This window comes from Vigna umbellata, chromosome 11 (genome assembly GCF_029865625.1).
Source record: "Vigna umbellata cultivar VRB3 chromosome 11, Vumbellata_1.0, whole genome shotgun sequence".
NCBI lineage: Eukaryota > Viridiplantae > Streptophyta > Magnoliopsida > Fabales > Fabaceae > Vigna > Vigna umbellata.
Genome location: NC_142175.1, coordinates 11,722,570 through 11,745,323, shown reverse-complemented (window position 1 = coordinate 11,745,323; position 22,754 = coordinate 11,722,570). Strand labels below are relative to the sequence as shown.

Sequence of the window (22,754 nt, the reverse complement as noted above, 5' to 3'; positions counted from 1 at the left end):
CATAGAGGCATCAAACCAGAATTTATCACAAAATCCTAAACAGCTAAATGACATGATCCAAATTTCTTTAATTTTTTCCTGTGGGAGACCAACTTGATCTCTTCTTGGCCTTAGACAAAAATTAGATATAAAGTTTAAAATACTATACTCATCAATCATCAAAATTAATATATATATATATATATTAATATATATATATATATATATATATATATATATATATATGCATATAAATTTTTAACTACTTTATTAACCCTATCACAACGCGAATGCAACAAATCAACATAGCTCGTTAATAGTGATATGTCGTGTAGACCTCCAGAAAAAAATGTCTATTTCATGTTGTTCTTGAACTACATCCTCGAGTTGCTCAACAACATCATGTTATTTCTCAATAATATCCTTGTGCTCCTTATGAAGATCAAGATTACATAGTGTCATAACTTCTTCAAGACGACTCCTTCTACGAGTTGATGTTGTAGATCTCTTTTTGTCTTCACCTTGTGAATAACTATCAACCAGATATTTTATGTGCATCACATTCTTGTCATTTTTATAACAAAACAAATTCATCAAATTTTAAAATAAATAAAGATAAAAAATAAAGAGTAAATAAAGAAAATTATAACACAAAAAATAAAAAATAATATATATATATATATATATAGGAATTTACTGTATTTTAAAATCTGATTTTGAGCTTTACTGGATTTTGAAATTCTGGGATGCCCTTAACCGGATTTTGAAATTTGGCAAAGTCCTTAATAGGATTTAGGAATTCAATGAAGCTCTTAAGCGCATTTTTAATTCGGTTCAAAATCTTGTTCACAATCCAAATCTGATAAAACTTTAACCGATTTTCAAAATTCAATGGAACCTATAACCATATTTCAAAATTTAATGAATTGTATTTCTCCAAATCCATAACCATATCTCCAATTTCTATGTTCATATGCACCATATTAATCATTTTAAATGAAATGTAAACGAATATATCCAAAGAAATATGTACCTTGGAGTGGATGAATGTCTGGTGTTGTGTGGATGAACAACGTTGATGTGGCAATCCACAAAAGAATCGGGAGACAGAATCTACAAGAGCAACAAAGTTGTTGTGCAAGAGTGGAGAGTAAACTAAGAAGTGAGACATTAGGTCTAAAGAAATGTGAAAGTAGAAGTAAATGGGTGGGATAATTATAGGAGACAGAAACAAAAATTTACCATTATTAGAAGGGTAGTTTTGGCATTAACAAAAAATTTGGAAGTGAAGGGAGTAAGGATGACAACGAAATCGGATCGTACACGAATAATGCATACCCATTACCTAACCCACAACAAAAAAAATTTACCTGCAATCCACGAATATCTATTTAAAATATACATACAGATATTTATGTATATTTTAAAATTCGCAAGTACACATGGATAACCATGAATATTAAAAAAGTATCTTATAAATTTTTAAAATAAAATTTCAAAAAAATATATAAAATATAATATAAATTGAAATTTAATTTTAATTAACTTTAACTTGATAAAATATAAATTAATCATAATTTTAATTAAATTTTGTGAGAACCTGATAATTAACACACTTAAATCCATCCTATGATCACTGTTTTAATTCACCTTGCCACGTCAAAATTCCACTCTCTTTCTCTCTGCATGCACTGAATGCCATATGTCACTTTGGAAGCTTCTAAAAGCTGTAGTGGAGACCAGGTGGCAGTGAATAACTGCTCAACCGTTTGACGAGGGAGAGAAAATAATTTCTCTGAAAACTCTTCTCTTCCTTTCATGCAATCTTCTTCTTTCTCTCGAATTCTGATTTCTCATCTTCTCTGTATTTCCCTGCACTCTTTCATCTTCTCTCTAAAATACCTCACTATCAACTCCTCTGATCTAATTTCAGAGACCGTAGACACCTTCACTGCACCGTGAGCATCAATTTGATCCGAACAGAACTGAGAACTGAACTGGTAAGTTCTCATTCTGCATAATTGTCCATTTAGTTCATGCGAACCAAAATTCTGGTTGCATGCATGATTAGAAATCTGATCTGTTGTGATTCTGGTGTATCAGATTTAGTGGAATTGGTTGAGTGAATTCCTGGATAGAAAGCCGTGAGTGTAAGAGTAAAATTCTAAGCAATTGGAAGTACACTGCAGTAACAGGTAAGGGAAGCTTTAGTAATTTAATTTAATATATGTTTGATCTGTATGACAGTAATGAATTGTGATGGATGTCTGAAATGTATGCATTATGCAAATTTTGAATATGCGTGATGAAGCAGAATTGAAATGGATGTATATCAGGAATGTTGTATGAAATTATGCAATGAATGAAATGTATGAGTTGTAATGTGATTGATTCTGCATAATTTGGAATGATTTTGATTTGAACTGTATGTTGACATGATATGTTTGAAACTGGAAGATGGAAGACTCTGTATTTATGGGTTGATAATAGGAATTTTGGAATGCATGAGAGTTATGTTAAAGATAAATTCTAAGTTATGAATCGTATGTAAAACTGTGAAATTCTCGTGTTTGAAAATCTGGAAAGTCTGGTCTTCTCTGATTGATGGTGTACGCTCGTCATCGAACGGTCTTATACCGTTCGGTTTCATTGGACAATAACTTAGAGTAAGAATTCTTTCATTTGGAGAGGATTCGGATCGAGAACGAGCGTTATTTGTGTCAAGAGTTAGGTTTGAGCGTTCGGCTCAACTTAGCGTGTCCAACCATTTAAAAATTAAAGTGAAGGGTAATAGTACGCTCGGTTTTGTTCACCAGCGTTCGTCATAAGTGGCGCTTAGTATTATATTGAGCGTTCGCCCAAAGGAACTCTCGATCTTAGATTGAGCGTTCGTTCTAGTTAGCGTTCGGTCTGATACTGAACGTTCGTTCCCATGCGCGTTCATTTCCATGCGCGTTAGTTTTATTTGATGCTCGGTCATTGACTGGCGTTCGTCCTAAGCAGTGTTCGGTTTTATAACTGAACGCTCGTCCTATCCTGGACTCGTGAGCGAACGTATATGGTGTTCGTTCAAATTCTTATTTAACGTTCGGTTTTTTTTATGACAGTGTTCATATCTGAATTTCTTTCGTATTCTGGTTATCTATTGAAATATATCTAAATTATACTTATCCTTTTTATTAAATCTCCAGTATTATACTTAGAATTATTCTAAGTATTATTCAGATCTTTTTGATTCAATCTCATATAAATTCTTAAGTGTTCTTAACTCACGTAAATGGATACAGATTCGTTTCTTTTGTTCAGAAACGAGACTACAGTGCACTGTAATACAGTCGTTGTGATCTATTAAAGAGTAACTTGTATTTAAATTAAGAGAGTGGAATACAGAATGCGAATCTGAATAAGAGAAATTGTGAATATGTACAAATGGTGATTTGAATGGAATTATGAGATTTGGATTGTGAATGAGCGTTCCAAGGAGGAACGTCTCCATGATGTGAATATGAGAAGTAGTGTAGTATGACCATGGATTAAGCTACTGATGGCTGTTCATCCTGATATTCCGTGATTGCTCATCCTCATGTAGAGGAGAGTAGTTCATGCGTGGGAATGGCAGGAGGCACTAGTCCTTATAGTACTTGGGCTGATAAGGGTTAACCTCGGGTGGCAGCTGTTGAGGGTATCCCAGTTACTACATCACCCGGGTGCAAGAACGCCTGTAGATACATGGATCATACAGTCCGGACAGTCTTTAATTATGAGAATTTGGATGAGTCACTGTATGCGTGGATATGTGTTTAATATTGTATGAATTGTATGACTGATTTTATATGTTAAATTATGTTGATTGAGTTGAATTAAATTACCTAAGCTTACCCTTGCAATTTCCTTGTGTTGTCTACTGTTTTCTGTATGTCCGTCTTGTCAATGCAATGATCATCCGTTGTGGATGTGAGCAGATGGTGATGCATCCCTTGAAACCATGCTGGAAGAAGAAAATTTGGAGGATGCCAACCTTGTGGACGTTGAAGTTAAAGCTGAGCAGTAGAGGCTCATTCCGTAGCAGTTTTAGGATTTAGTTATATACTGTATTTTGACAGTTCTGTTTATAGTTTTGCAGAATTGTAAATACTGAACTGTTCTATATTTTGATGAGTTTCTGAACACTGTAAAGTGCTGCAAGTTCAGTTTTAAATGTTTAGCATCTGCTGTATTGTACTGTACAGTATTGTCTATTTTTTATACGTGCTGTTTTCTTTTAGAGCAGCTGTTATTTATTTTAAGACTGCACTGTATTTTCTGTAAATGTGATTAGTTCTGATTAATGGTAATTACTATTTATTGGGATGTTACATTTATTGGTATCAGAGCAGTTTTGTTCTTTTAAGGACATATAGGGTATGAGTGCACTGTGCTTTTCGTTGTGTGCTTGATATGTGTTTGATGAGTTATTAATTTTTAACTCTTGAACATAGCTAACGTACGTTTTCTCTGATCCAGAAAACGAATGGCTCCTAGACTTCCTCCCCCACCTCAGCCGAATGAATCTGATGCACCAATTAGTGCCCGTGTGTTGGAGGCAGTCATAGACAGACTTCAACAACAAAACACAACTTTGGTTGAGCAGAACGCTGCCTTGATGAGGCAAAACCAGGAAGCAATGCAAAGTATGGAGGCTTCTCGTGTTCACTCAGAAGCAACGCAAAGACAACTAATGGACATCTTGGCAGCTGGCCGAGGCACACCAGGAGCCTCCTCCTCTAATGCTGCACCCCATGCAGAATGGAGTTTGGAAAGCTTCTTACAGCACCATCCTGCCAAGTTTAATGGGAAAGGACTTCCAGATGAAGCGGATCAGTGGCTTAGAGATATGGAGCGGATTTATGAGGCCAAGAGATGTCCAAATGAAAACCGTTTGGCATTCACAGAGTATTTGTTGACGGGAGAAGCTAGCCATTGGTGGTCAAGTGTGAAGATGTTGTTGACAGAAGCTCAAAGTCCAATTTCCTGGGAGGTTTTCAGAACTAAATTCTATGAAGAATATTTCCCAGACAGTGTGCGTTTTGCTAAGGAGGTGGAGTTCCTTCAATTGGTGCAAGGCAGTATGTCCGTCTCAGAATACACCAACAAATTCAAACATCTTGTCCGTTTTAATACCATGGCAACCAGTGAAGAATGGCAGTGCAGGAAATTTGAAAATGGGCTGAGGAGTGATTTGAAGGTGTTAATATCCTGCTTATGTATCAGATCTTTCCCTGCCATGGTTGAAAGAGCAAAGGTATTGGAGAAGAACGTTGCTGAGGCCGAGCAACAGAAGAAGCAGCAGTTGAACAGGGGGCAGGTTGCATCCAGAAACCCACTGAACTTAAGAAGATCCCCATACGTCCGTCCAACTCAGTCATCTGGTGGATCACAGGCCTTGGTTCCGGTTGGCCAAACTGGACAGTCAAGGACTGTGACGTGCTATCAGTGTGGAGGACCACATTTGAGATGGGTTTGTCCTCAACTGGCTGGAATTAAACGCTGCAACAAATGTGGGAGAAATGGACATTCAGATCAGGAGTGTAATGTGGGAGGCCGTGCGGTAATGAGACCTCCAAATGCTGGAAGAACTCAACAAGGTAGAGGTGGACGTGCACAAGCAACAGGAAGGGTGTACGCTATTACTGGTGCTGAAGCTGCTCGCTCAGGTACCCTTATCACCAGTACTTGTTTACTGTTTGGAAAGCCGTGTGGTGTATTGTATGATTCGGGGGCGACTCACTCCTTCATCTCGAAGGCGTGTGTTGAGAAGTTGGGGCTAGTGGAGAGCGAATTACAGTTCGATCTGGTGGTGTCAACCCCAGCGGCTGGTGGGATCAAGACATCTACAGTTTGTGTAAGATGTCCTATAGAAGTTGAGGGGCGTAGATATAAAGTTAATCTCATTTGCCTACCCCTTCAAGACTTAGAAGTAATTTTGGGGATGGATTGGTTGGCTACCAATCGGATCCTCATTGACTGTGGGAAGAAGGAATTATTCTTTCCAGCTGAAGAAGATGAAGAACTGTCAATCACTCTTGGGCAGTTAAAGGAGGACATCATGGAAGGAGCAAGCTGTTTCCTTATCATGACATATGAAGGCAATGAGATGGGGCGTTCATCTGATGTTGGTAACAGTGGAGGGAGAACAGTAGTGGATGAGTTTTCAGATGTTTTTCCGGATGAAGTACCTGGTTTACCTCCCATTCGTGAGGTAGAATTCACGATTGACTTGGTGACCACTGCTGCACCCATCTCGGTTCAACCTTACAGAATGGCACCAGCTGAATTAGTTGAACTTAAGAAACAGATTGAGGAATTGATGGACAAGAGGTTCATTCGTCCAAGTGCTTCACCGTGGGGAGCACCTGTATTATTGGTAAAGAAGAAGGATGGCAGCTCCCGTCTCTGTATTGATTATAGGCAACTTAATAAGCTGACCATCAAGAACAAGTATCCACTGCCGAGGATAGACGATCTGCTGGATCAATTGCATGGTGCGTGCGTATTTTCAAAAATTGATTTACGTTCGGGCTATCATCAAATCAGAGTTAAAGAGGAGGACATTCAGAAGACTGCATTTCGGTCTCGTTATGGCCATTATGAGTATGTGGTGATGCCCTTTGGAGTGACAAACGCACCTGCAATCTTCATGGATTATATGAACAGAATTTTTAGACCGTACCTGGATAAATTTGTTGTGGTGTTTATTGATGACATCCTGATCTATTCCAAGAACGTTGAGGAGCATGAAGACCACTTGAGAATTGTCTTGGGCGTGTTGAGGGAGAAAGAATTGTATGCCAAGCGTTCAAAGTGTGAATTCTGGATGAAGGAAATCCAGTTCTTGGGACACGTCGTTTCTGCAGGAGGTATTGCAGTGGATCCAGCCAAGGTGAAGGCAGTGCTGGATTGGGAGAGTCCACGTTCAGTCACGGAGGTTAGGAGTTTTGTGGGACTCGCTGGCTACTATAGGAGGTTCATTGAGGGATTTTCTAAGATAGTAGCCCCTCTGACTTACCTCACCAGGAAGGACCAGCCGTTTGCTTGGACAGATAAATGTGAGGAGAGCTTCCAGGAATTGAAGAAGAAATTAACAAGCGCTCCTGTGTTGGTGATTCCAGACACGGCCAAGCCTTTTGAAGTATATTGTGATGCGTCGTATCAAGGCTTGGGCTGTGTATTGATGCAGGAAAGAAAGGCAGTGGCGTACGCTTCCAGGCAGTTGAAAGTTCATGAGAAGAATTACCCCACACACGACTTGGAGCTGGCAGCAGTGGTGTTTGCGTTAAAAATCTGGAGGCATTATCTGTATGGTGCAACGTTTCAAGTATTTAGTGATCACAAGAGTCTCAAGTACCTCTTTGATCAAAAGGAGTTGAATATGAGGCAAAGGAGGTGGCTTGAATTCTTGAAGGATTACGAATTTGAATTACTGTATCATCCTGGAAAAGCAAATGTGGTGGCTGATGCATTGAGTAGGAAAGCCGTAAGGGTCTCTGCAATGATGGTGAAGGAGCTGAATTTGGTGGAAAGCTTTAGAGATCTAAGATTGCAGTTTGACTTGGGAACGGATGTTATCAGATGCTGTAATCTCAGAATTTCCAGTGATGTATTTGACCAAATCTGGAAGAAACAACGTGAGGATGAAGAACTGGTGAAGATATTAAGCGCACTCAGTTTGAGTAAAGATAAGGATTTCAATGCAGGAACAGACGGTATGTTGCGTTACCGGGGAAGGACGTGTGTCCCTAATGATGGCGAGCTGAAGAGAATCATATTGGAGGAAGCACATCACAGCCGTCTTAGCATGCATCCTGGCATGACTAAGATGTACCAAGACCTTCGTTTGTCATTCTGGTGGCCTGGTATGAAGAGTGACATTGCACGTTTTGTGTCCTCTTGCTTAACTTGTCAAAGAGCCAAAGCTGAACACCAAAGACCAGGAGGATTGTTGCAGCCTTTGGAAATTCCAGAATGGAAGTGGGATAGCATCTCTATGGATTTCGTGACTCATCTGCCACGTACAGTCCGAAACCATGATTCAATTTGGGTGATTGTGGACAGATTGACTAAGAGCGCTCACTTCCTGGCTGTTAATTTGAAGATGTCCATGACAAATTTGGCCAAGCTGTACGTCAAAGAGATCGTTCGGTTCCATGGAGTTCCCTCAAGCATTATATCAGATAGAGACACGAGATTCACATCTCGTTTTTGGCAGTCACTGCAAGGAGAATTGGGAAGCAAACTGCAGATGAGTTCTGCTTATCACCCTCAGACGGATGGCCAATCCGAGCGAACCATCCAAACTCTTGAAGACTTGTTGAGGACGTGTGTTATAGATCATATGGGAGTATGGGATGAAGTTCTGTCGCTTGTTGAATTCACATACAATAACAGTTATCAAGCAAGCATAGGAATGGCACCGTTTGAAGCTCTTTATGGAAGAAAGTGTAGAACTCCTTTGTGTTGGTTCCAAGAAGGTGAAACTGCAGTCACTGGACCAGAATTAATCCAGCAAACAACAGAGAAAGTGAAACTGATCCAAGAGCGTTTGAAGACTTCTCAAAGCAGGCAGAAATCGTATGCAGATAAGAGAAGAAGACCCTTAGAATTCACTGCTGGAGATCACGTGTTTCTGAGGTTGAATCCAATCACTGGTGTGGGAAGAGTCCTTCGTCCAAAGAAGCTTTCTCCCAAGTACGTTGGACCTTATCAAATTCTGAAGAGGATTGGAGCAGTGGCGTATGAACTGGCGTTACCACCTCAACTGTCCAACCTTCATCCAGTCTTTCATGTCTCTCAACTCCGCAAATATATAGCGGATCCATCACACGTATTGGAGTTAGAAGATATCCAACCTCGGCCAGATAGAACACTGGAGATGCAACCAGTCTGCATTGAAGACAGCCGCACCAGACTTTACAAAGGAAAGGATGTTAGTCTCGTGAAAGTGGTGTGGAATGCAAAGACTGGTGACTCAACATGGGAGGTTGAAGAGACTGTGAGAGAATTGTATCCGCACCTATTCTCTGGTAAGCTTTAGAATTTTCGAGGACGAAAATTTTTGTAGTTAGGGGGAATGTGAGAACCTGATAATTAACACACTTAAATCCATCCTATGATCACTGTTTTAATTCACCTTGCCACGTCAAAATTCCACTCTCTTTCTCTCTGCATGCACTGAATGCCATATGTCACTTTGGAAGCTTCTAAAAGCTGTAGTGGAGACCAGGTGGCAGTGAATAACTGCTCAACCGTTTGACGAGGGAGAGAAAATAATTTCTCTGAAAACTCTTCTCTTCCTTTCATGCAATCTTCTTCTTTCTCTCGAATTCTGATTTCTCATCTTCTCTGTATTTCCCTGCACTCTTTCATCTTCTCTCTAAAATACCTCACTATCAACTCCTCTGATCTAATTTCAGAGACCGTAGACACCTTCACTGCACCGTGAGCATCAATTTGATCCGAACAGAACTGAGAACTGAACTGGTAAGTTCTCATTCTGCATAATTGTCCATTTAGTTCATGCGAACCAAAATTCTGGTTGCATGCATGATTAGAAATCTGATCTGTTGTGATTCTGGTGTATCAGATTTAGTGGAATTGGTTGAGTGAATTCCTGGATAGAAAGCCGTGAGTGTAAGAGTAAAATTCTAAGCAATTGGAAGTACACTGCAGTAACAGGTAAGGGAAGCTTTAGTAATTTAATTTAATATATGTTTGATCTGTATGACAGTAATGAATTGTGATGGATGTCTGAAATGTATGCATTATGCAAATTTTGAATATGCGTGATGAAGCAGAATTGAAATGGATGTATATCAGGAATGTTGTATGAAATTATGCAATGAATGAAATGTATGAGTTGTAATGTGATTGATTCTGCATAATTTGGAATGATTTTGATTTGAACTGTATGTTGACATGATATGTTTGAAACTGGAAGATGGAAGACTCTGTATTTATGGGTTGATAATAGGAATTTTGGAATGCATGAGAGTTATGTTAAAGATAAATTCTAAGTTATGAATCGTATGTAAAACTGTGAAATTCTCGTGTTTGAAAATCTGGAAAGTCTGGTCTTCTCTGATTGATGGTGTACGCTCGTCATCGAACGGTCTTATACCGTTCGGTTTCACTGGACAATAACTTAGAGTAAGAATTCTTTCATTTGGAGAGGATTCGGATCGAGAACGAGCGTTATTTGTGTCAAGAGTTAGGTTTGAGCGTTCGGCTCAACTTAGCGTGTCCAACCATTTAAAAATTAAAGTGAAGGGTAATAGTACGCTCGGTTTTGTTCACCAGCGTTCGTCATAAGTGGCGCTTAGTATTATATTGAGCGTTCGCCCAAAGGAACTCTCGATCTTAGATTGAGCGTTCGTTCTAGTTAGCGTTCGGTCTGATACTGAACGTTCGTTCCCATGCGCGTTCATTTCCATGCGCGTTAGTTTTATTTGATGCTCGGTCATTGACTGGCGTTCGTCCTAAGCAGTGTTCGGTTTTATAACTGAACGCTCGTCCTATCCTGGACTCGTGAGCGAACGTATATGGTGTTCGTTCAAATTCTTATTTAACGTTCGGTTTTTTTTATGACAGTGTTCATATCTGAATTTCTTTCGTATTCTGGTTATCTATTGAAATATATCTAAATTATACTTATCCTTTTTATTAAATCTCCAGTATTATACTTAGAATTATTCTAAGTATTATTCAGATCTTTTTGATTCAATCTCATATAAATTCTTAAGTGTTCTTAACTCACGTAAATGGATACAGATTCGTTTCTTTTGTTCAGAAACGAGACTACAGTGCACTGTAATACAGTCGTTGTGATCTATTAAAGAGTAACTTGTATTTAAATTAAGAGAGTGGAATACAGAATGCGAATCTGAATAAGAGAAATTGTGAATATGTACAAATGGTGATTTGAATGGAATTATGAGATTTGGATTGTGAATGAGCGTTCCAAGGAGGAACGTCTCCATGATGTGAATATGAGAAGTAGTGTAGTATGACCATGGATTAAGCTACTGATGGTTGTTCATCCTGATATTCCGTGATTGCTCATCCTCATGTAGAGGAGAGTAGTTCATGCGTGGGAATAGCAGGAGGCACTAGTCCTTATAGTACTTGGGCTGATAAGGGTTAACCTCGGGTGGCAGCTGTTGAGGGTATCCCAGTTACTACATCACCCGGGTGCAAGAACGCCTGTAGATACATGGATCATACAGTCCGGACAGTCTTTAATTATGAGAATTTGGATGAGTCACTGTATGCGTGGATATGTGTTTAATATTGTATGAATTGTATGACTGATTTTATATGTTAAATTATGTTGATTGAGTTGAATTAAATTACCTAAGCTTACCCTTGCAATTTCCTTGTGTTGTCTACTGTTTTCTGTATGTCCGTCTTGTCAATGCAATGATCATCCGTTGTGGATGTGAGCAGATGGTGATGCATCCCTTGAAACCATGCTGGAAGAAGAAAATTTGGAGGATGCCAACCTTGTGGACGTTGAAGTTAAAGCTGAGCAGTAGAGGCTCATTCCGTAGCAGTTTTAGGATTTAGTTATATACTGTATTTTGACAGTTCTGTTTATAGTTTTGCAGAATTGTAAATACTGAACTGTTCTATATTTTGATGAGTTTCTGAACACTGTAAAGTGCTGCAAGTTCAGTTTTAAATGTTTAGCATCTGCTGTATTGTACTGTACAGTATTGTCTATTTTTTTATACGTGCTGTTTTCTTTTAGAGCAGCTGTTATTTATTTTAAGACTGCACTGTATTTTCTGTAAATGTGATTAGTTCTGATTAATGGTAATTACTATTTATTGGGATGTTACAAATTTAATTTAACAAAATACAATTTTTTTACATAACATATACTCGTGGTTTAGATAATACAATACTCGTATGTGACGTGTTTATAAGCGAATATTAAAATATCCACTAGGTAATAAACACTTGCGAGTAGCAAGTATCCTATCAGAGATTTTATCTGATACCCTCAAGTCTAAATATTTTTGTACCCTCGTGTTTTTTTCTACACCCCATTAGACATGATAAAATAACAATTTTAACCTTTGTTGTAAAGTATAATCTTGTATTGAGCGACGAACCCTCCTCACCTCCACTTATGTGTGAGAGGCTCCAAGAAACATTTGTTTACCACCAATGCCACTCCATAAAGGTCATTTCTTTCTGAACCCTCATTTCTTTTCCATTTGAAACCTTAAATTTGAGACTTCCTCTTTTACCCTTACAAAATTATATTAGAAAAAAAAGAAATAAAACAAAAACCTTTTATTCTTCTTCTTCCTGCATTCATTACTGCATTAAGTTTTGGAATGGGTAATCCATTATGCATTTACCGAATTTGGGAGAGTATGTGTAAGAAACTATTCCTAAATGGTCAATCCAAAATGTATTATTCGGGTGAGCATTCCGAATTGTTTAGCCGAAATGCATTCTCAGTAACCAATAATACATTTCAGATTGACCATTCGGAAACAACAAAGACGAGTTACATTGCATATAGAAAGCCTCACATTCTAGTTACTCCATATCCATCACAAAGCCATGTGACCCCATTGTTCAAACTAGCAAAGCTGCTTTACCTTAGAGGCTTTCACATAACCTTTGTCCATAAATACAACTACAAACGCATCTCACACTAGTTCATGCAAAAGTTATCAAGTCACTTCACTATGTTTAGCGACTTCCCGAGGGAGTAGTTGTCATCGAGGGTTTGGCCCCCAACGACACCTGTGATGCCATTATATGTTTCTGCGACATTAATATGAAGACGCGGTATTTTCTTGACACGTACATGAAGAACATCGTCGAAGAGAGCAAGTTAAAGAAAAGCATGGAGCAGTTCATTGTAAACATGAGGAAGGAGGTGATGTGGATGGTGGAGGAGGAGAAGAGGATAATGGCACTGGTGAAGAGCATTGTTGATTACTTTCACGGCAATGTCGGGAAGGATGAAGTTTTGCATTTGTTCCTAATCATGCATGATTTCTTGATAATATTGGACAAGGTTTGCAAAGAAGCGAGGGACACGACCATGACGCCAACCAAGACTCCCAGCACTACCAAGAAGAAGCTTCTTAAGTTTCTTCCCCTAACATGCGTAATCAAGATTCGCTAACTTCATCCTCTGATCTCCATAGAAAGCCCTCTCCTTCCATTGTTGGAAAGAGAATGGATGACTCTAGTTTTAATAGCTCCAATGATGAGGCTTCTAACTTCCACTTTCATATATTGATATGAATATGATCTAAACTTACATCAAAATGGCACAATTTGAACGATTTATTGGTCTTCATTTTTATATATTGTGCTGTTGTTTTGTAAATTGAGGGATGGGAAAAAGGGAGGGGTGATTTAGTTCTGTGGTTTGTGAATGACTTTGACTACAAAGCCTGTTGTTCTACTGCTTCATCACATGGAGAGTTAAGGAAACAAAGCCTTGTTAATGGAATTCTTGTGTGATATAAGTTGCCTCTGATTATCTGAAGGGACATTTGTATTCATTATCGTAGCATTTCAGTGTGGACTCCTGATCAATGCTTAGTATGGTCTTATTCTCCAAAGTTCAAAAGTTTTTCCTGTTTAACCTTTTACATGGAAACCAAAAAAGATTTCGTGATGGAAGCAGCTCCACCGGTCACAGCAGAACTCTCCTCAACTCAGAATGATGCAACGGATTAGGAGAAGTTGATGGATGATCTGGTGCACTCAAGGTGTTAGGTGAAATGTTTTGTGAAGTATGGAAGTGTTCGTGAAGTTTCTCCAGCTCAGGAGGCCTTCCAAGAAGGAAGGAAGCTAGAGGAAGATTGTGCTAAAGTGACACAGGCAAGTGAACTCAGTAAGAGTGGCTGGAAGAAAATCAACAACGTTTCTCTATTACATTCAAGTTGAATTTACAAAGAGGAGAGTCTCTCTTTTATAGAGGAAGAAATGACTCTAAAGTGCCTAGCAAGCTACGACAATGACAAGATAAATGTGCTGGAAATGCTACCAAGCTTGAGTTGCACGTTCCATACAAGAAAAACATAAAAAACGTGCTTTAAAAGTTGGAACGCTGGTAAATGGCAGCGGGTGTTAGCTGGCTTCCTTTCTTTGCCTCCTTTGCTTCTTTGGCTGATTGGCTATGGTTTCCAAGCTTTATTATTGTCCTACAAAACAATGTAAATGTGTTTAATGAAGATAACATTTTAAGACTTAGAAAGAAAAGATCCTTTTGTTTAAAAGGCTTTATTCAACTTCCCTTTCTTACTAAAGGGGTTGTCATCATTTCGAGAATAAAGTTATGGGGTGAGTTTGTTGCTTCTTTCTCTCCACTAATTCAAATCAAATTGAAATTGTTTAACTGATGTTGGAAGCAAACACACAAAAAAAGCATTTAGGTTCAAGTACGGGACCAATATCACGAGGGGGGTTGCACTTTATCCCTCCTACAACAGGGAGATGTAAAATAGTACATACATTTGTGCAGGATGCTAAACGAAAAACTTTTCTCTGGAGGTCAGGTGTCGCAGGCACAAAAGGTTGACCTTTGTGAGCAAACTCCTCCACATAAACACAAATCATGTTCTTCCACAAAAAGATTCTGACTTTACCCCAAACCAAAACCTAGTTGCTAATTAGGGGTAAAAATCAGTTATGTTAACTACCACATTCGCGGAAACAACACAGATCACACATACAAAACACAACATCAAAAATGGAAAAAACCCTAAAACCAAACAACCAAAGCACTACAACTAATCAATGAACATAGTAAACCAGACAAAGATAGTAAACATAGTGTGTGTAGTCTAACTTGGCTTCATCCCATTCCTGCATGTAGTAAAAGTTCAAAATTTAGTAGCTACTGGTCACTGCAGTATCCTGGAAATTTGCCTTCTTTTTTAGCTCTAGCATGAGTGATAAACACATGAAGATTGGTTTAACAAGTTCTTTTAATTTGGCAAAACTAACCAGTTTCATATTTATTGGGTCCAAAATGATTGGTAGCAACTATCATGAATTGCTTTTCACATTTTTTGGACCAAAAAGTATTTCCATATAAGTGCCCTTTCTAATTTATTAGAATGAACAGAGGTATATGCATAGATTTTCTAGGTTGGCAAATAACTTTAGTTTGCTATAATCTACTAACACATCTTTGAATAATGAAGACCTTTCTTGGTACACCATTTCTGTGATGTTCCCATCACAGATTTTCGTAGCTATGCAAGGCCTTCACATCTTTTCCCTTTTGCACTGCTAAGCATATAGCTGTGGAATTGCAAGTTTTTAGCAGCATGATGTATTCTTTTTCTTTGCATTTTTTTACCTGTCTGCTGGTAAATGTTTTCGTTTAACTATAAATTTCTACAGCGTTTATTTGATGATGTGTGGTGAATTCTTAGATATAATGAATACTTTTACGTACTTATTATGGATTTGCCCTTGCAATGACTTTTTATTTTAAGTTTTAATGTTTCTTGGAATTTTTTTATACGGATTTGTTTCTTACATTTTTTGTTTAACTGGGTCTTCTATCGGTGTTTTTGTCAATCCCAAGGGAGAAATGAAAGGTAAAGTTTATTCGTTTTCTGTTGTTTTTGCATGATAGCAAAATACACTGTTATTTGTAGATTAAAAGAAAAAAGCTAGATAAAATATATTATCTTTCCCATTCAACTTGATTTGGTTTTCTTGTTTACTTTCGGTCTTTGTTGCTGCTTGTACTTGTACATTTGGTTCACTTTTTAAGATTCTAGGTTCTGCTGTCACTGGTCCTATAAGAAAGGAGTGTGTTGATCTTGCAAGAGCATGATGAATGTGTAGAGACAGAAAAAGGAAAAATTAAACTGGATAACTGTGATGTAAACTATGGTTGGAAATTTAATGTAGGTGAAAATAGCTTCAGCCCAAGAAACAAACTCTGGGAAATAGAAACAGAACTAGTCTCAAGAACAGAGGTGTCACAACTAGTTACAGGCTTCACATCAGATGCATAATGCATTATTCAGGTGGGCAAGATCCTTTCTTTTTCAATTATAGATCGATAGGCGACTATTGCCTTATGCAAAGTGACAAGAGGTGATGAAATTGTACAAGGTGTTTAGGTTGTTCAGTAAACAAGCTAACTAAGGTATTAAGTCTTTATGCTGTTGTATCAAAATTCACCCAAAAATTTTGCCCATGTTCATAAACCAATGATGCACAAAAACTTAGCATACATTTATTACGGTTCACAACTATACACGTCCACAGATAAAAAGTTGAAGGAAATTGATTGCCTCTATTACTATATTAATATTCCAAGTGACCCTTTAAACTTTTTACTTTGTACTTACACATAAATCACTGAGATAACCAGGCAATTAGTGGGGCTTCTGTAGAATGATGACCCGATTATGTCCAATACGAGTCTCATTGATTCGACCAAGGTGACGAAGAACCTGAAGAAAGCCAAAGAGGAGACGTGAAATTTCTTCAGGTAGCAAGAACCAAATTATCTAGACAAATTGCAGACTACATATTCCATGAAGGACTTTTCTTCTGTTATCTTCTCATCCGGTTTATAATAGGATTGCGTCAAAAAATGTAGAGAAACATTCCCTAGGGGATAATTGCATAACTACGTTAAGATTTCGCAACATTTGCTTAGCCACTGTCTATTAGGACCATATTAAGCATTCGTGCATTGCCTCAATGATGTTGGTATTGATCGAGCATAAACGAAACAAGTTCTAATTATACCTATTTTACAGTATAGTCTTGGCTAGAAAGGGAGCCTCTCCTTTGATTATCCTTCAACCATTCCACATTATGAAAAGGTGAAAGGGTGAAGGCAGAAATGACAATGTGGTTGGTCATCCAGCATGATTACATTACATCAGCTTAGAACTTTAAATATTGTTGACTATTCAATTTAAAATATCAAAAAAATTTAAATGTAATTGAAGAGATAGTTCAACTTCACCAAAATCACATGTTTGAGACAAGAATACTCACTGTCAGTATTGCTTTTCCAGTGTTGTCAAGTTTCAGCGATGGTCCTTTTATGTCAGCTTCAAGAAAAAAGTGTTTTCCCTTAATCCCTTCCATGGTCGCAATATCTCTTATTTCCTGTATTGTTAAGACAACTGAGAACCTTTTTCTTTTGCATACACTGATATATAGATAACTTAAAAAAGTATGACTAAGGGGAAATAATTCCTTGTGAAAATAATTGAAATGAAAGGTTTCACTCACCAGGGCTTTTTCCCAAAGATTTTCCGCCAACTTCATGAACAAAAGAGAAAAAATTGTCAAGACACGGGTAAACCGTAGAAAAATGTACTTTACAATGAAACAAAAAATTATGTTTTAACCTTCTTTTTTGGGGCTACGATAAGTTGAGAATTTGCTTCAGCATAAGACACCATATCATTGATTGCTGCATTCACCTTCTCTAGTGTAAGCCTGCCTCTCATATATCTGCAAAATCAGACCTGATGTCAGTTAATGAAGTGGGCATAAATCATGGATAGAAAAGTGCATGCTTCTGAATCAAAAGTCTAGTCATTAACTAAGTCGGCATGTTGAGATATTTCAAATGACAACTGCTGAAAACACTTAGATTGCATTTAGTATAAAATGAAGAGCCAAATGCATGTTTTGTCGACATCGTCACGTCATCAGTGTGTTATATGACATATATATGATCTAGCCGAATGCTGATTGTTAATTTACAGAGAAATATTTAAATAATGAAAGTCTAAAAGTTACTTACGATGACAAAGAATCTAACTCACTTCCAGTAATATACCACGTTGGTGGAGAACCACGACCCTTTTTCTCCTGAAAATTAAAACAAAGAAAATGTAAACCATAACTATACAGTGTGTCTAGTAATGACAAGAAAATGGGATGGCTTTATCAATTCCAAGGCAACAAATTCTCAAGTAGGATCCTGTCAAACATATTAAAAAAAAGAAAAGAAACAAAACAAAATTTCATGAAATGCTAGGTAATAGAAAAGTTATAAACATAAACAACTATTGGTGATTTAAATTATTTCAGAAGGATTAGGATTAAGAGAACTGGTGCTACTAGAGAAAGCCTAAGTCAGCCTAATCCAGGTATTTAAAACAAGAAAGCTGTAGCACATATCAAGAAAATAGATAGTGATGAAGCAAATAGTTAATAAATATGTGGGTCATAGGTTCAGTATGGTGTATAAAAGAAGGAAAATATAAGATAGTTAGTACAGCTGTATTTGAACAGCTGTAATTGACAACTATAAATAGTCTAGAAGAGTAGGACGAGAGACTTTTTTTGGGTTTTCAGAAAAAAAAAGGATTGCGGAGAGTAGGATTGTCTCGAATAACCTCAGTTGTATTGAGCTTGTCCAAGTTCTTTCTATTCCTTAACTTTGTCCCCTACTACATTCGTACGGGATTGGAATTAAGGAGAGCAATAAAATTCTAGTGGTATCTTTCCGTTCTTTTCAAATATCAGTTCTATCAGTGTGGTGCGTTTTTTAGGAGTATCGTGAATACAAGAATGGATGTTGAAAGATGTTCTTGACAGAGAAAGTCGAGAATGAGCAACATTTTACAAAGATTGGAAGATTAGATAAGAGGCCTCCCAGTTGTTGTGAAAAAAATATCATGTGGCAAGAAAACAATGGATACTTCATCGACGGTGGAAGAAAGAATTGGCAAAGAGGAAGGAAAAGAAAGGTGGCGACCACACACTCATTCACTGTATCAGAAACTTGATATTTTTGTTTATGCAGGATAAGAAGCTTAGGATTGGACAAATAGGTTGGAGCGGAATTTTCGCTTGAAAGAGGTAACAGAAGAGAAAAGAAGGCAAGCAGTGATAATTGCTTTAGAAGGAAGCCATTAAACTGGTTCCAATGATGGAGACTCAAATCCAACATGGGAATCTTTCAAAATTGCAATGGTAAGAAGGTTCCAACTCAACATGCTAAAAAATCCTTTTCAAATCTTGATTGGATTAACACAAACGAGTACTGTTGAAAGTTACATTGAACAATATGCGGGATTCTTGGCATTGAATAAGATTATTTGATAGGAATATTTTTGAATGGCTTGAAAACAAGACATTAAAGAAGAATGAAGTTATATATATGAACCCAACCATCTTGCTGAATTGATAATGAAGGCTTAGATGGTTAAAGGAAAAACCAAATGTCCAAAGGGGGAGCACCATGTTGAAATAAAGAAAGTAGTGGATACCAGCTATATTCGATGACTAGAAGTTTTTCCAAATATGTGGAAAATCTTACTACAGTCATTAATTATGGCAGAAGAAAAGGGAAAACAATGGAGATAACTAGTAACGTGAATATTAGTTAGGTATATTGGGTCAAGTATTCACTTCTAACAAACTCTCTAACTCTACAGCTTCCTTCCTATTACATTGGTACGGGATTGAAATTAAGGAGAGCTCTATCTTTCCATTATTTTCCAACATCAGCTCTATAAGTGGGATTTGTATCTTGAAATTATGGGGACAGAGACCACATTAGGCGTGAAATAAAATTATATTTGCACTAAAAGTCTAAAATCTCACTTACCTTAGGTACTGCGTTAGGCTCCTCGTCAAGTTTCAAGGCCTCAAATGATCCAGAGTCTTGTCCAGAAAATTCAGGAAACAAACTGAAGAAGAGCATTAACAACGATTAGGTGTGTATGCAAACAGAGATAATATCGTCTCATATTTCATTAAATCAAAGTATATAACAGATTAAAGTTTATAAATATATAGAGAAAGACACACACATTACCATCTACTAGTTTCTAAGTGTGACACTGTCACTCTATCAACCATTTGGGAGGGAACATGAAGAGACATACTCTGCAGTTTCTTTTGCTGTCTCAGTGATGCATCAATTAGTTTCTGCAATAAGGCCAAAATAACAAATTCAAGGGACATCACTCGAAAATTTAATTTCTAAGAGTGTTACGCAATTTTTGTCTAAAAGAATAACTAAAATTATAAAAGCAAACAATCTTCTAATTTCAATTTAGGTGACAATGTTAAAGAGGCCACTAATTCAAAGAAAAATAATTAAATAAAAAAAAACACTCATTGAAACAATAAAAGAAGAGTGTAATGAGAGTGCCTTTGTTTTGGGAATGGCTTGCGTCTCTTCGCGCAACCGGTCCTTGATGGCCTTCACCTGAAGCTCCATCGCGCTCACCGCCGCATCCACCGCCGATAGATCCGCGATACTGCTAGCAGGGTACACTGTAAATTCATGCGCGAACAAAAATCTTCAGTTAATAGAAACATAAATAGGTGTAATAACCTGAAGGTTTGAAATGAAATTGAAAGGAATCGACGGAAACTCACTGTTCCGTGCAATGACAAGCTCCTGAAGCTGCGTTATTCGAGCGTTGAAGGAAGACATCAAGGAATCCAGAGATGCCCCAGCTTTGTTCCCGTTCATCGCTCTCTCTCACACACGCAAATCGAACTGCAAAGTGAATCAGTGAATGAGCAAAACAAATCGTCTCGTTTTGATTTGGGAGTTTCGATTTGAAAGAGACGACGAGTATTTGAAATGCTATCGTTTAGGCGGCAATATTTCGATTTGCGTATTTATAACTTCTTTTCAGTTTTTGGCATGCTATGTATGGGTAACCCATGGATAATTGCTGAATGCACCTCCCATAAAACAAAATGGACCCCTGACACTCAAAAAAAAAAAAGTTTTCGGAAATTATAAAGTCTCCACATTCACACTATTTTAATAAGGAAAATATTTTTTTAACAACTTTTTTTTTTTTCAACTTTTTTATAATCGCTTATGTGGTAGTTTTTTATTGGTCCGTTTCAAATATACGGACCAATAAAATAATGACACATAGTCTATTGTCAAAAAGTTATTAACATATCATGGTCTTTTAAAAAATGTGAGATTGTGTAGAGTTTGTCCTCTATCTTCTAATGATGGATTTGTATTTGAAGGTGGAGGGGCAACTCCCACTTAAACTTTTCTTATTGGGTGTTGCTCCCTCCACCACCACCCTATACTTCTTTCACCTCTCCACATTATTTTAAATACAATTATATCCTTAAGTTAAAAAGATTTTTACTTTTACCCTATTTTAAATAATTTGAAACCCTAATTTTACTTTCCCAGCACCCACCCACGAAACTCTTTTCCCCTTTCCCCATTTTCATTTTACCTCCCGCACTTCCATTCCTTTTTCTTCCCAGTTTTTTTTTTTTTGGTTTGAAAGCTTCCATTGCCGCCATGGTGTGAAGGAGCGTCGCCGTCATGGTGTGGAGGAACATCGAGGAGCGTCCAGAGTATCAACCAACGTGAGGAAGTATACATCAACGGAGGTGATATCCTTCAACGGATGTCCCCTAATAAAACAAACTCTAAAATAAAAAACGTAACCTTTAAACGGAGGTGACATCTTCAACGGATGTCAACATCCGTTTAAGGTAAAACGGATGTCGACATCCGTTTTTCCTTAAACGGATGTTGACATCCGTTGAAGGATGTTGACATCCGTTGAAGGATGTTGACATCCGTTGAAGGATGTTACCTCCGTTTACGTTTTTTATTTTAGGGTTTTATTTCAAGGTTTATTCGAATACGAGGAAGCACGACACACACTGCACCACTCCACGCACTGCACCACGAGAGCGACACTGCACCACGAGAGCGACACTGCACCACGAGAGCGAGACTGCTTGATAATTCTTTCCACCACCACCAACCTTTGCAACTTGTAGTATCTCACAACGACGAAAGAAAGAGAGGAAGAAATATAATGTTAAATAGGTTATTAGTGAAATAGGTTATTAGTGAAATAGGTTGTGAATGGATAAAATTAAAAAATAATAACCCTAAAAATAAAATTTTGCTGAGGGACAAAATAGTAAAGGGGAGGTGGAGGGAGAAAGGTGTGGTGATGGAGGGAGCAACACCCTTTCTTATTTACTAATTATATATATATATATATATATATATATATATATATATATATATATATGATATTTTCTATCTTATTAAAAGAATAGTTTATGCTCCTTAATACAGACTATATTTTTAATGCATAAAACAATTATAAGAAGTAAAATAGAGAACATATTATACTAATTTTATTAATAACTTAATTTTTGTAGTAAATATTTTTTATTATTAATTTATTATGCTAAATGAGTTTATTGCATTTTTAAAATGGTAAAAGTTAATATTTATGGATCATTTGCTAGATTTATTTGTTGCCTAAGGGTAAAATATACATGTAAGTTCGTCAACATTTCATTTATAGCACAAATTTGTAGCTTATAACTATAATAACTCAAAACATTATATTAAACATTTGCTTCCTACATATATAATTTATATATGTATGTTTCTTAGTCCATTTACTTTTACACGCATTATATCCTTTTACTCAAACTCAATTCAATCTATTTTATATAACATTGTGACAGAAAAAACAACAACATAACAAAATTTTCAGATAATAAAATAGATATAATTTCTCCTAACTTGTAAGAATCTATGAGGTGCAATTATAAAAGAACAACAAAAAATCACCAAAATCACAAATGTTGAAAACCCCTCAAAGCAAGAGTAAAAAAAAGTAATATAGACCAAAGAAATAACTTCACTATGATCAACAGAGAGTACAAATGAGTCTTAATCAACTGGACAAAGTAGTGCTAACACCCAGCCAAACAACAAATCAACAAGCTTGCAA

General features: G+C 37.1%; 1 protein-coding gene across 2 annotated transcripts; it reads right to left on the bottom strand.

The window, feature by feature from the left end:
• Positions 1–13,893: 13,893 nt before the first annotated feature.
• Positions 13,894–20,612, bottom strand: LOC124821263 (spindle/kinetochore-associated-like protein). Of its 2 annotated transcripts, XM_047293128.2 has the most exons (10): positions 20,380–20,611; positions 20,150–20,274; positions 19,811–19,923; positions 19,601–19,682; positions 17,786–17,853; positions 17,385–17,490; positions 17,266–17,295; positions 17,026–17,139; positions 16,365–16,469; positions 13,894–14,192 (listed from the first exon to the last, which is right to left on the bottom strand). In XM_047293128.2, the coding sequence occupies exons 1-9, from the start codon at positions 20,474–20,476 to the stop codon at positions 16,392–16,394; spliced, it is 813 nt and encodes a 270-aa protein (XP_047149084.1). In that variant the 5' UTR covers positions 20,477–20,611; the 3' UTR covers positions 13,894–14,192; positions 16,365–16,391. The 2 variants fall into 2 exon arrangements, with proteins under 2 accessions (XP_047149084.1, XP_087957706.1); XM_088101580.1 differs by lacking the exon at positions 16,365–16,469 and having other exon boundaries at positions 20,380–20,612.
• Between the last annotated feature and the right edge of the window lie 2,142 nt (positions 20,613–22,754).